Source organism: Trifolium pratense, linkage group LG4 (assembly GCF_020283565.1).
Source record: "Trifolium pratense cultivar HEN17-A07 linkage group LG4, ARS_RC_1.1, whole genome shotgun sequence".
NCBI lineage: Eukaryota > Viridiplantae > Streptophyta > Magnoliopsida > Fabales > Fabaceae > Trifolium > Trifolium pratense.
Window position 1 is genome coordinate 57,087,106 of NC_060062.1, and position 15,030 is coordinate 57,102,135.

Below are 15,030 nucleotides of genomic sequence, written 5' to 3' on the forward strand. Positions count from 1 at the left end.
GTAATTGAGTAGTTAATGGTGATGCATGTTTATAAATTATGAATATGCTTGTTGTTGTTGAAGGAGTGTTTAAGTACCTTTTGCTTACACTTATATTTTGATTATGTGATCTAACTCTCATGTTTTGTGTTATGTGCTGGACCGTTGGGGGTTCAGATTCTCAGGTTGAGGATCCCGATCAAAGTTAGAGGTTGCTCGTGCTCGTGTAGTGCGCTTTTTGGTGAGGAGTTTAGCTTAGACTACTCCTTTAGATATATTTGTATATCTCTTTTGACGGGTTGTATAGAATTGCTCTGATTAGGTGTAATACCGTGATGGGTTATTCGCTTGATTTGTATCTAAGCCCGTGATGGCATATTTAACTTTGCTAATCCTATCTTTTGGGTTGTAAACATAATATCCTTTGTTGATATGGCCTAGAGCCTAGGGATATTGTGTGAACAATTATGATCATTGTATGATATACATTATGATAAATATCATTTTTAATTTCCGTTGTGCTAGCATGATTGATTTAATTATGCCGTGGTTTTGTATTATAACATGTGACGCCTGAATTTTCTTAAGTGTTTTATTATTTCAGCAGTGCTATTTATCACGAATTACATCTCAACGAGAATCACGAATGAAAACATGTCATGAGGCTATTGGCTATTGGCTCTTTTCTCTTTGCGGGTGTGATTTATTTATTTATTTATGTATATCACCTCACCCACCGTCTCTGCTAAAAGTTTTTGATTTTCAAACATCACCACTTTTAATAGAATCATGAATTAAATAGGAACATCATAGCTGATAAATTAATATCCTTCAAACATAATCATATTCCATCGCAAATTAGCGACAACTATTTGCTTAAAGCCCCCAACCATTCTTCTTAATATTCCATCGATTAGTGTACTCTATTTCTTGACCATTGCAATCTGATTTTGATAAAGTTTGAATAAACAAACAAAAATTGATATCTAATTCCTGTCAACAAATAAATTACATCCTCATAACCTAAATTTAAAATTTCAACAAAAAATAACTCTTAAATTGGTAAGAAAAATGATATTCTCATGACACTGATGATATTGATACAAGAAATGAAACTGGTCTAATGAAGAAGAGAAGAGTAGGAAGGAAACAAAGGAGGATATGAGTGGAGTGCCAATTTCTACATTCAAAAATAAGGATAAGCAAGAGAGAGAGACGAGGTTATGCGTTGGGTTAGGCGTTTCGTTGTTCTCGTGGAAAACACGTTCGTGGGAATAAGCATTATTCTTATTATTTATATTCAATAAATACGCGTTAAGGGGTTTGGGTGTTACAGTGTGTATTCCACTTAGTGGTATGGATGTAATTTTTGGTATGAATTGGTTAATCTTCAACCGAATTCATATCAACTGTCGTGAGAAGGCCGTTGTTTTTCCGAAGCCGGAGGAGAACTTGCAATTGATGAGCGGGAAGGAAGTATCGGAATCGTTGAAAGAACATGCCGAGATGTTCATGATGTTTGCATCATTGAAACTCGAAGGGGGAGTTAAGGTAGAAGAGTTACCGATCGTTTGTGAATTCCCAGATGTGTTTCCGGATGATATATCTGACGTGCCTCCAAAGCGAGAGGTAGAGTTTTCTATCGACCTAGTACCTGGAACTAGTCTGATATCGATGGCGCCGTATCAAATGTCAGCGTCTGAGTTGAATGAGTTGAAGAAGCAACTTGAAGAGCTGCTTGAGAAGAGGTTTGTTCGGCCGAGTGTTTCGCCATGGGGAGCGCCGGTATTGCTTGTAAAGAAGAAAGACGGGAGCATGAGATTATGTATAGACTATCGTCAGTTGAACAAAGTGACGATCAAGAATAAATATCCACTTCCGAGGATAGATGATTTGATGGATCAACTAGTTGGAGCTTGCGTGTTTAGTAAGATCGATTTGAGATCCGGATACCATCAGATTAGAGTGAAGACGGAAGACATACCTAAGACTGCATTTAGGACGAGGTATGGGCACTACGAGTATTCAGTTATGCCGTTTGGTGTGACCAATGCACCCGGAGTTTTCATGGAATATATGAACCGAATTTTCCATTCATTTTTGGATAGATTCGTGGTGGTGTTCATCGACGACATTTTGATTTACTCGAAATCCGAGGAAGAGCACTTGAGGATTGTTTTGCAAGTCTTGAAGGAGAAGAAGTTGTATGCCAAGTTGTCGAAGTGTGAATTTTGGATGAAAGAGGTGAGTTTCCTAGGGCATATAATTTCAAGTGGAGGAATCGCGGTAGATCCTGCGAAGGTTGACGCTGTGTCACAGTGGGGAACGCCGGAATCTGTTTCTGAGATTAGAAGTTTCCTTGGTTTAGCCGGTTATTATAGAAGATTCATCGAAGGTTTTTCGAAGTTGGCTTTACCGTTAACCAAGTTGACGAGGAAAGATCAAGCGTTTGTTTGGGATGGTAATTGTGAGAAGAGCTTCCAAGAGCTCAAGAGAAGATTGACTACTGCACCCGTGTTGATTTTACCCGATGCCAAAGAGTCGTTCGTCCTGTATTGCGATGCTTCGAAGTTAGGACTTGGCGGAGTGCTTATGCAAGGGGGTAATGTGGTAGCATATGCTTCAAGGCAACTGAAGGTTCATGAGAGAAACTATCCAACGCATGACTTGGAGTTAGCCGCAGTGGTGTTTGCTTTGAAAGTGTGGAGACACTACTTGTATGGATCAAGGTTTGAAGTGTTTAGTGATCACAAAAGTCTGAGATACTTATTCGACCAGAAGGAGTTGAATATGAGGCAACGAAGATGGCTCGAATTCTTAAAGGACTACGATTTTGGATTGAGTTATCACCCCGGAAAAGCCAATGTGGTGGCCGATGCATTAAGTAGGAAAACTTTGCATATGTCATCGTTGATGGTGAAAGAGTTAGAGTTGATTGAAGAATTCCGAGACTTGAGTCTTGTGTGTGAGGTTACTTCTTCAAGTGTGAAGCTTGGAATGTTAAGATTGACGAATCCTTTTCTCGAGGACATCAAAGAACGTCAGAAATCGGATAAGAAATTGATGGAGAAGAGGGTACTCATCAATGAAGGCAAGGAGACCAATATCAAGATTGACGAAAGTGGAGTCATGAGATTTCACGGAAGAGTTTGTGTACCGGATGTACCCGAATTGAAAAGAATGATCATGGAAGAAGGTCACAGAAGTGGTTTGAGTATTCACCCTGGAGTAACCAAGATGTATCAGGATTTGAGGAAGTTATTTTGGTGGCCGGGAATGAAGAGGCAAATTTCTGAATTTGTTTATTCCTGCTTAACTTGTCAGAAATCGAAGATTGAGCATCAGAAGCCGTTTGGTTTGTTGCAACCAATGTTTATACCAGAATGGAAATGGGATAGCATTGCAATGGATTTTGTGGGAGGTTTACCGAAGACCAAGAAAGGTAACGAGGTGATTTGGGTAGTGGTAGATCGTCTGACGAAGTGTGCTCACTTCATTGCTATCAGGAAAGGTACTTTGGTGCCTAAGTTGGCCGAGATTTATGTGGAGCAGATTGTGAAGCTACATGGTATTCCAACAAGTATTATTTCGGATAGAGATCCGAGATTTACTTCCAGATTTTGGGAAAGCTTGCAAGAAGCTTTAGGAACGAAGTTGAGGTTGAGTTCAGCTTATCATCCTCAGACAGATGGTCAGTCGGAGAGGACGATACAATCCTTAGAGGATTTGTTGAGGGCTTGTGTTTTGGAGCAAAACGTGAATTGGGATTCTTGTTTGCCGTTGGTAGAGTTTACATACAACAACAGTTACCATTCTAGTATCGGAATGGCACCGTTTGAGGCTTTGTATGGGAGAAGGTGTAGGACACCTCTGTGTTGGTATGAAACTGGAGAAGGTGCAATTCTTGGACCAGAGATTGTACAAGAAACAACCGAGAAGATTCGGATGATTCGTGAGAAGATGAAAGCGTCTCAGAGTCGACAGAAGAGTTATCATGATAAGAGGAGGAAGGACATTGAATTCCAAGAGGGGGATCATGTATTCCTACGAGTTACATCGACTACTGGAGTAGGACGTGCGTTGAAGTCGCGAAAGTTAACATCGAGGTTTATTGGGCCGTTTGAGATTTTGAAGCGAGTTGGGAAAGTGGCGTATAGGATTGCATTACCGCCATCATTGGCGAATTTGCACGATGTTTTCCATGTATCACAGTTGCGCAAGTATGTGTCTGATCCGACACACGTGATTGAATCGGACGATGTTCAAGTGAGGGATGACTTGACCATTGAGACTGTACCCTTGAGGATAGAAGGAAGAGAAGTGAAGAGGTTGAGAAACAAAGAGATTGCATCCGTGAAAGTCGTGTGGGGAGGACCGGCTGGTGAGAATGCAATGTAACGACCCAATTTTCAAATTATTAATTTTAATGTGTTAAAATATTTTATTTAACGTGGCATTTTAATTAAGTTAATAACTAGAGTTATTTATCGAGTACTTTAGTTATTAAGCGAATAGTGAGAGTTATCGTGTTATTGGGCCAAGCCAATTGGGCTTGAGGCCCAATGGGCCTTGTGTGTGTGTGTGGCGCCATATGGCCATGAGAGGGAGAAGAGAAATTCATTTTTCTCATGTTCTTATGTTCTTGAGAGAGGAGAAGAGGAGAGCTTGGGAGCTAGAGCAAGGGGAGAGCTAGAGATTCGAGATCTTCGTCGTGTTTTCTTCGAATCCAGGTAAGAGAGTAGATTTCATATTCGTGGGTGACTCGAGGAAGGGGAGAATGTCGATTTCTCCTCACCCGAACTTCCTCCACCCCATTTTCGTTTTAGCTTAGAACGGATTTTCTTGATGGAAATCGTTCCTAAGGTTCTTAATATGTTTAACATGCTTTTAACATGATTAATGAACGGATTTAATGATTAAAAAACGAGTTTATGAAAGATTAAACTCAAGAACTTTGTGTTCTTGAGAGTTTTGAGTAAAAGTGTTAAATCTCTACTTTTTCGTAGTAAAAATGGTAGATCGGTGAAATGAACCGTCCTTTTGTGTTTAGATATGTTTGTAGCACTTGAATACAAACTCTTTTGGGATTTATAACATGAAAAATGGGATTTTTGGGCGTTTTTGTGTAGAAAACGCATGTTTTTCCGCCTCAGGCACAATAATTTCCGCCTGAAACGGAAAAATAGTGAGCAGCCAGCCTTTCAGATATTTTTCCGCCTCAGGCGTAAAAATTTCCGCCTCAGGCGTAAACTTCCGCCTCAAACGTAAAAATTTCCGCCCCAGGCGGAAATACTGCAGTTTTCACCAATTTTTCATCTGCTGTCTTCCTTTGCATGTATTTTCAATCAGTGGCTTATTCTTACATGATTGTTGATGATTGTTGATGCTTGTTGATGCTTGTTGATGCTTGTTGATGAAGAATGATGTGTTGATGAATTGTTGATTATATTTGTGAATTATAATTGTTGTTGATTGTTGATGATGTTTGTTTAAATATCAAAGAAGTATATTAAGGTGTTAATCAACTTAATAAAGAAGGATATTAGAGTATGTTATTCTAATAAAGAAGTATATCGAATTATGTTATTCGATAAAGAAGGATATTAAGGTATAGTGTTATCTTAATAAAGAAGTAATGTTGGATAGTGTTCCACATTAGTAAATGAAGAGCTTAATGCTAATTAAAATGATTGTGAGTGAATTCATGAAAAACATATACATGCATTCATGAATATATGTGATATTGGATATTCCAATAAAGAAGGATATCGGATTATATTTATCCGATAAAGAAGGATATTAGAGGTGAGATACTCTGATAAAGAAGATGGTACCACATGCATTAGAGGTGTCTAGAGGACATAGCATGAATGTGAAGCATTAGATTGCATTAGGGATTATGTGTGCATTTTATGATAAATAATGTTTGACACGTACTTGGTAAATGTTGATTGTTAATCCGTATGTGAGGAGTAAAGTCCGTCATGACTATAAAATGAACAACGCAGGGTCCGTCATGACCATAATCTGAACCGTGTATTTGTGGTGTTAGATTACATTAGGAACTTTATGTGTATTCCTATTTGTAATTGAGTTATGTGTATTTGTTGATGTTTTGGTATTGTCCGAGACGACGTGAAACTATATATTTGGTGTATTTTGTGGGTGATTGATTATGTGATAAATGAAGTATATGCATGATATATGAATATGCATGAATGATGGTGAGGTATATGTATAATGTATGATTATGCATGTTTTTATGAAGAAGTGTTTAAGTACCATTTACTTACACTTATATTTTGAGTATGTTTCCTAACTCTCTTTTATGTGTTATGTGCTGGACCGTTGGGGGTCCAGATTTACAGGTTTTGTGGTATTCGATGTCGAGTCGTCGACGAAGCTCCGCTCTGATTGTGACACGGGAAAAGGGGTTTTATATGTATATAGAGTCTCCTTATCTAGGTTGTTTTGTATAATCAATAAATACATTATTTGATTCAAAGAATTGTATAAACACTGTTTTTACTAATTAATTACATTAGTATTATTTTGATAGAGGAGTGTAATACTCGAACCGATATTCAATAAATTAAATGTGATTTTCCGTTGCGTATTTTGAAAAAGATTTTACTAAAGGTAGAAATATATAAATAATGGGTTTGGGTGTTACATGCAACGTGGGAGCTGGAAAGTAAGATGAGAGATTCTTATCCCGATCTGTTTATAGGTAATTTCGAGGGCGAAATTCTTTTAAGGGGGGGTAGGATTGTAACGACCCATTTTTCATATTCGTATATTTTATTAAATGTTATTTTATTTATTAATTGGCTTTTATTATTTTAGTGAGCGACGAATAATTAGATAGCGCGAACATAAGTTATTAGACGCGAGAACCTTTGTTTTGGGCTTAATGGGCGTGAGAGGCCATTTGGGCCTAAGCCAATTGGGCTTGGTTCATGACAATAGAAAGTAGTATAAGTAGCAAGTCAAAACCATGAATAGTATCATAACTTAATTTCTTTGAGTGAGCAAGAGCAAGAACAAGCTAAGCTAGGGTTTTGGCTAGGAGATCACGAGCAAGAGAGAAGAGGAAAGGCTTGGATCATCATCTTTGCTAAGGTAAGAGATTAGAATTCATGATTCTTGAGTGGCAAGGAGAGGGGAGATTGTCTATGTCTCCATTCCCGAACTCTCCCACTCAATTTCTTTTTAGACTTTTGATTAAGCTTTTGTATGTGAGTGTGATGTTCTTCATCATCACTTTGTATGTGTTAATCACTAGCTTGATTTCATGAAAAATATGTATGTGTTTGAATCATGTTTGAAAAGTTTATGAAAGTTGCTTAAAATCCAAGAAAAGGGCATGATCATGATTTTGTGAGGTATTTGGAGGTTTGTAAGGGATGATTAATGTTCCTTGATACCATATATGTTTGAAATTGCTGTTTATAAGAATTTATAACATGTTTGAATGAATTTTTGAGCTGATTCAATGTTAAACCGCCTTAGAAAACTCAAGAACAGATATTTTCTTTCGGGTGTAGTTCGCTAAGCGACCAGGAGATTCGCTACGCGAACCTGCTCGCCACAAGCTCGCTACCTGTTCGCCATGCACCTGTAATCCTCTGACGTAGTTCGCTACAGCGAACTGAGCTTCGCTTAGCGAATAGTTCGCTACCTGTTCGCTACTGCTTCGCTTAGCGAACAGTACTGAACCTGCAACTTTTGTTAATGGTTGTAAGTGTAATTAGGCACTTGTAACATGGTTTAAGGGTATCCTTACATGATTGTTGATACATGTTGATACTGTTAATGCTTATTGTTAATCGTTATATGATTGATAAACGTGTATGCAATAAGTTGTAGCTTAAAGTGAGCAATGTGATGTTTTGGCATTAATTTGTAATGTTAAGTGAATGTGTTAGGATTGTGTTCCCGCATTCATAAAAGAGTAGCTTCGAGCTAAAGAATATCATATGGTTGATATGTGCATACATACATGCATTCATGATTGTATGTGAACATTGGAAACTTGGGTTCCAATAACGAAAATGGATTATGTGTCCATAATGAAGCCGAGGATCGGATTAGATGAATCCATGAGTCCAGAGCTGCTATCCAACAGGATATAAAACTGTGTTGGCTTATCCAAGGGAGATAAGATGGTTCGGTAAGTTCCGACATATCCAGCAAGATATAAAACTGTTCTTGGTCCACCGTTGGTGAGACGCCTTGGTACCACATGCATTTAGTCATGTCTAGGGATGGCATGACAGTGAATTAATTGGCATTAGATTGCATCAGGGTATATGCACATTTACTTGGTAATTGTTATGTGACATTACTTGACTGGTTTTGACGTGTTTGCTGTAAGTAGCATACTAGGTAAATTTCTATGTATTTAATACGGTAATTGTATGGCGTGAGTTAGAATATGTATGATAGTTCGAAAGTGTAAGGCCTTTCTTATACTCGTATGATATGCGATTATGTTTTTCTAACTCTCTGCTTTGTGTTAATTGCTGGACCTTTGGGGGTTCAGATATTCAGGCTGAGGACTGTGCCGACGATTAGACTGCTGTTTTAGCTTGGTGTTGAAGTATCTTTTGGTGAAGAGACTTAGCATAGATTCCTCCTTTTAGTACTAGATTTTGGTTAGAGTTTATAAATAGTAAATGCTCTGGTAATGTAACATCGAGTCGGGGATTACGCTTGGCTTCCATCGTATATCGGTGTTACCTTTTTGATATGCTAGTTCTTGTATAAGTGACATCCTTAGGGATGAATATGACTTATGTATATATATATGTATATATATGCATGCTTGGTTTGATTGAATCCGCTGTTGCTTTTCATGTTAAACTTCATGACGCTCTGTGTGTATGCTTGTGTTTTAATTACCGCGTGGCACTCTGCCTTTACACTTGTTGAAAAGTTTTTAAAATTACGTTTTTAAGGGTAGTATGGGTTAGGGTGTTACATGTGTTATCGACATTTGTTTCAGCTATGTCGAGTCTATAGCAAGAGCTTTTCTTTAAACATTTAGCTAGGTCGTCATTACCATTTTTATGAGTCGGAGGGATGGGAGTTTTTAGAATTTCAGAATTTTTGGTTTTATCTTTCTCCATCTCTTTTCTACATTCTTTGACGACGTCTAACATATAGCAACTATCTTCAATGGCCGATGTGTTCATGAATTGTGTTAAGATAAATTCAACTTTTTCTTCACCTACTTCAAAGGCGAGCTTTCCTTTTTTCACATCTATTATGGCACCGGCGGTTGCTAAGAATGGCCTTCCTAAGATTATGGGTGCATTGGAATCTTCCCTAATGTCCATGACTATAAAATCAGTTGGGATAAAGAATTGACCTATATGTACTGGCACGTTTTCTAGTATACCTAAGGGGTATTTGACAGAACGGTCAGCGAATTGTATTGACATTTTAGCTGGTCTCAATTCTCCTAACTTAAGTTTTTCACATAAGGCTACGGGCATTAAACTGATACTGGCTCCTAGATCACATAGGGCTCTATCTATTACGTACTTTCCAATGACACAGGGTATGGAGAAACTTCCTAGGTCTTTTAACTTAGGGGGCATTTCGTTTTGTAATATGGCGCTACACTCGGCAGTGAGCATGACGGTCTCATCATCCTTGATCTTTTTCTTATTAGTCAAGATATCTTTAAGGAACTTAGCATATGAGGGCATTTGTGTGATAGCTTCCATAAAAGGTATTGTGATGTTTAGTTTTTGTAGAAGCTCTACAAATTTCTTAAATTGCCCTACATTTTTGGATTGTACTAATCTTTGAGGATATGGGATGGGTGGTTTATATGGTGGGGGAGGAACGTAAGGTTTCTCTTTCTCTTTGGTTTCCTCTCCATTATCCTCCTTTTCTTTTGGTTCACTCTCCTTCTCGGTTGTCTTATCGGAATTGGGTTGCATCGCAGGATTTTTAGTTCTAGGATCAGCTGGTCCATCATATTGTGTCCCACTTCGTAATATAACAGCATTCACATGTCCCCTAGGGTTTGGCTGAGGCTGGCCAGGAAATATGCATGCAGGAGCAGAGGTAGATGCTTGTTGTTGTGCCACTAGTGCGATTTGTGTCTCTAACATCTTATTGTGAGTGGTTAAGACATCTAACTTGCTTGTTATTTGCTTAATTTGCTCACTAGTTTGAAGGTTGGTTTGAGCTTGGGTAGTTATGAAGTTTTCCATTAATAGTTCAAGGTTGGACTTCCTAGGAGCAGGGTATGTAGTATTTTGGAAACCTGGTGGTGCTTGAGCAGGTGCTTGGGCGGGAGCATATAGAGCGTTGTTACTTTTGTACGAAAGGTATGGATGGTTTCTCGGACCTTGGTTGTAAGGGTTTCCTTGAGTATAGTTCACTTGGTCTGGGGGGACTTCCGTCAAGAGTTGACATTCAGCGATAGTGTGCCCTTGAATTCCACACAGTTCGCAGTTTGAAATTGTTGCAGCCACGGTGGCTGCAGGTGTTGTGGTCATACTCTCCATCTTTTGAGTTAGAGCTTCAAGTTTGGCTTTAACAAGGTCAAGCTCGTTTACTTCGTACATACCGCCTTTCATTTGAGGTTTCTCTACGGATGTTCTCTCATTTCCCCACTGATAATGGTTCTGAGCCATGCTCTCGATAAGCTGATAGGCTTGGTTGTATGGTTTATCCATAAGTGTGCCACCAGCTGCGGCGTCTATTGTCATTCTTGTATTATACAAGAGACCATTGTAAAAGGTGTGGATAATTAGCCAATTTTCGAGTCCATGATATGGGCATAGCCTAATCATGTCTTTGTATCTTTCCCATGCTTCGAAAAGAGACTCGTTGTCTTTTTGTTTAAATCCATTAATTTGCGCTCTTAACATAGCGGTTTTGCTGGGTGGGAAATATCTGGCTAAAAAGACTTTCTTTAACTCATCCCATGAGGTGACTGAGTTAGATGGTAGGGACTGGAGCCAAGCTCTAGCTCTATCTCTTAACGAGAAAGGGAATAAACAAAGTCTTATAGCTTCGGGACTGACACCATTTGCCTTCACGGTATCTGCGTATTGCAAGAATATGGACAAATGTAAATTGGGGTCGTCCGTGGGGTTTCCGGAGAATTGGTTTTGTTGTACGGCTGACAACAATGAAGGTTTAAGCTCAAAGTTATTTGCTTCAATAGCGGGGGCAGCGATGCTATTGTGTGGTTCTTCTTGCGAAGGAATAGCGTAGGACCTTAGTGGTCGTTCTTGTGGGGCTTCAGCCATAACTAAATCGGGAAGAGGAATCTCTAATTGATTTTCTAAATTTCTACGTCTTAAAAGACGTTCGGGTTCGCTAACTAGTTGCACCAATCTTTCGCCTCTAGAGCGAGTGCTTGGCATGCAACAAACGAACTAATCGGGATAAAATAAAAATAAAATAAAATTGCCTTAGTCTCTACGGTGTAACACTGGAGTTTACGATATCGACTAAATTGGTCCCCGGCAACGGCGCCAAAAACTTGATCGTGTGACAACGTGACTGCAAGTATACAGTTGTGTCGCGTAGTTTTAAAAGATATCGAACCCAAAGGACCAATAATCGACCTACCGTTATCTAGTGTTGCTTTGTAAATCTAAGGCTAATGATTTAAAGGGTTATGATTAATTGAATAATTAAAATAAGAGAAATAAATATTTTTTAGATTTTTAATATGTAAATAAAATATTGCTAGGACGTGCTATTGTTGCTTCAGAGGGTTCAATGATTAATTTGTGCTAGACAAACTTGTTAAATTTTCGAAACTATATTGATTTAAAAATACCAATCTCAGCTCTCGCAAATCTTGACTAGTATTATAAATTATAAAGGTGGTGCTTAACTCTCGTCCTCACACCCGCTAATAAAATACTCTTTGAAAAGCAATATAATTTAATTAACTCTAATCCCAACTCTCGTTGCGAATTAGAGTTAATGTTCAGTTTTTACTATCTAGTAGAAATCTCACGCTCTCGCTCTATTGATTTTTACTTTAATTAATTCTCACTCTCGTGACGAATTATAGTCAACGTTTAATTAAAAACTGCTTAAGAAAATAAAACAGTCGCCAGTTTCAAGAATTATATTTGATTTAAAAACACTAATCTCAGCTCTCGCAAATCTTGACTAGCGTTATACTTAGATAAAATAAATGCTCAGCTCTCACGCGCTCACTTACCTATATAAGTACTTTTGAAAATCAATATAAAACTCATTAATCCTAAATAGCTCTCGCGGACTTTTGAACTAACGGTCAGTTTTAACTATCTGGCCCTAAACCTCAACTCTCGTCAATGTTGGTTTATTGCCTTTAAAACAATCCTCACTCTCGTGACGAATTATTTGAAAACGTATTTATTTAAAACTGGTGGTTGAAAACTATTAAGCACGAATTAACTACCGAACCCCTATTAGCTACTTACTACACATCCTAGCAACGCTAAATTTAGCTAGACATAACTAAAACTAAAGACATAAAATAAATAAATAAATAAAAATAAAGACATTAAATAAAAACAGAAAAATAAAATAAATAAAATAAGCATAAAAATAAAGAAAATAAAATAAAATAAAGAACCTGAATTAATAAAAGAAATCTTGAGTACTGACACCGACAGCGCAACAGCAGGAAATAAAAATATTAAACTAAGAGAAGAAACCAGGAATTAAATTTAGTCTCAATTCTCTTCCTCAACTGTTACAAGTTGGTGTGTGTAAAAATGTAAAAAAAGACACATATTTATACTAGTAGCTAGGAGACCAAGACAAAATTGAAATAGGCGATGTGGGACTTGTGGCAATTGAAATTCATGCATGCTGAAGAAGCTTGTGGCGGGTGCCACATGGATGTGTTTGGCGGTCAGCACACTTGTGTTGTTGTGCTAGTTGAAATTTCATGTATATTGTTGTGCTGAAGCTTGTTATTGCATTAACTTAAATTGGTTCACATGTTGTAGTTGTGGCGAGCAGCATGAATGGTGTTTGTGATGGGTCACGCAGGTGTGGTCCATATGGGCTGCACTTGTGTGGTCCTTTTTGTCCTTTTTTAATCCATTTTTGCTATATTTCTCTTTGTTTTTATCAATGTGTCCTTTTTAGCATGTTCCAGTGTAAGTAACTGAAAAACATAAAAATACCAAAGTAATACGATGAAAATGTAGAAATAAATAGTAAAAACATAAGCTAAATTAACTAAATATATAGTACATTTTCCGGTGTATCATAAAGTGAACCACTCGGGTTGTGAGATGGTCACTATGTCCTCACTCAGAAACCTGTAGGTAATGAGTTGAGAATTGTACTTGGAGGAAGCTTTTAAGCAACTCCAAATTGTGAACTTAGTCGTTGGCTAGGTGTTAATGTCATTGAAGTGTGTCTTCATCTTTGTCAAGGAGAGTGTCTCCATTATGTTGTTATTGAAATCCTTACTGGTTGTAAGGTTGAGGGGAGTGAGACGGGGTCTCATATCTAGGAGTTCCTAGGTAGAAGTGTCATTGGGTAGGGATTAAGTGAGGAGTTGTAAACGGGGGAGTTTAACTCTGAATTAATACTGCTGATAGTGAATTTCCTCCTGGATTGGTATCCCCCAGATTAGGCTGTTAGGCTGAATGGGTTAACAATTATGTGTGTTATTTATGCTTTTCAGTATCTGTTTTTAATGCTCTGATTTATTGTTCTCTCTGTTAAGACAAGTGTTACGACAAGTGTCTGAACATCGTGGACAACACTTGTCTACTGTGTACCAGAATTTCAGGTTGCATTGGGAGGTAAACCGTCATTATTTCACTCATTATGCAGTTGGAACTGAAATCACTGAAAGAAAGTAAATCATTTCATGACAATACAGTGAACACACCATACTGCTAGAACTTCAAACATAAAAGGACTTACATTATCTTCAAATTTGTAGATTATAATGCGAGGTTCCATGATATCCCGGTTAGGTTCAATCCTTGAATTTTATTGCATGAGTACAGAGAGAGCAAGTATAATGTTTATCAGTTGCATTATAATATGAAATAATAGGAGATATCAAGATTAGATTAGTTGCATTTACAAGTGTATCATATGGCACAGAAATTGCCATTCAAACAAAAAAAAAAGATCAAATCAAGGAATTGCAAATGTTCAATAACATTATACTCCCTCCGACCCTATATATAAGGAACACATTGAAAAAAACACACATATCAAGGAGGCTTATTTTTTTTATTAAAACTTATAAATGTTAGGTGTTATTTCCAAAGTGTTCCTTATATATATATATATGACCGGAGGGAGTATAAAATAGTTTAGCCCAAAATGTTAAATTTCAAAAGTATTAGCACTGAGACATAGCTTAGCTCTTCCCCAAATTAAATTGATTAAGCTGCAAAACATGACATTGGTATTAATGAAATAGCCTGAATAAGACAAAAAAGAAGAAACCATGACATATAGCTGATGGTTTGTCACCTTCATTTGTTCCCACTTTGTGCTAGGTATAATAACCCTCTGTTTGCTGCTATTTATATCCGGAAAAGATCTTTTTGTTCCCAATGGACTTGAGAAGTGAAATCTCACGAATCTAGTGATTGTTTTAATGTACCAAAAGAAAAAAAAAAGAGCTATCAAAGTGAATGAGAAAAAATAATAGGAGTTAGGGCTACTTACTTATTATATTGTTGTTGCTTGAATGTACCTGGCGAGGTTTTAAGAGTTTAATTGATATGTACTGACGGTATAAAATAGTTTTGCACAATCGTCCAATAAATAACTATTATTTTGAAAGTGGGGTGATGTGACGGAAAATATAGTTGGTATTGGTTGACGGTGTAAAATTATTTTACACCGTCGGTACATATCAATTAAATTTTTTCCTAATTATATCCAAAGATTTTATTTTTATTTAAAAAGATTTGTTTATTTTTTTTAAGGAAGAGTTGTTATTTATATGTGTAGTTTTTTTTTTTTTTGAATAAAGGATTTGTTGTTTTTTTTTTAAGGAAGATTTGTTATTTTTAAAAAGAGAAAAAAATTTGT

At 37.3% G+C, this 15,030-nt stretch overlaps 1 protein-coding gene and 1 non-coding gene across 2 annotated transcripts; one reads left to right on the forward strand and one right to left on the reverse strand.

Moving 5' to 3' along the window:
* Nucleotides 1-855: 855 nt before the first annotated feature.
* Nucleotides 856-11,372, reverse strand: LOC123923000. Its single transcript, XM_045975646.1, has 2 exons — nt 8,963-11,372; nt 856-923 (listed from the first exon to the last, which is right to left on the reverse strand). The coding sequence occupies exons 1-2, from the start codon at nt 11,370-11,372 to the stop codon at nt 856-858; spliced, it is 2,478 nt and encodes an 825-aa protein (XP_045831602.1).
* LOC123882514 lies at nt 10,765-10,871 on the forward strand. Its single transcript, XR_006799843.1, has one exon. It is a non-coding gene; the product is annotated as a small nucleolar RNA R71 (small nucleolar RNA).
* Nucleotides 11,373-15,030: the final 3,658 nt, after the last annotated feature.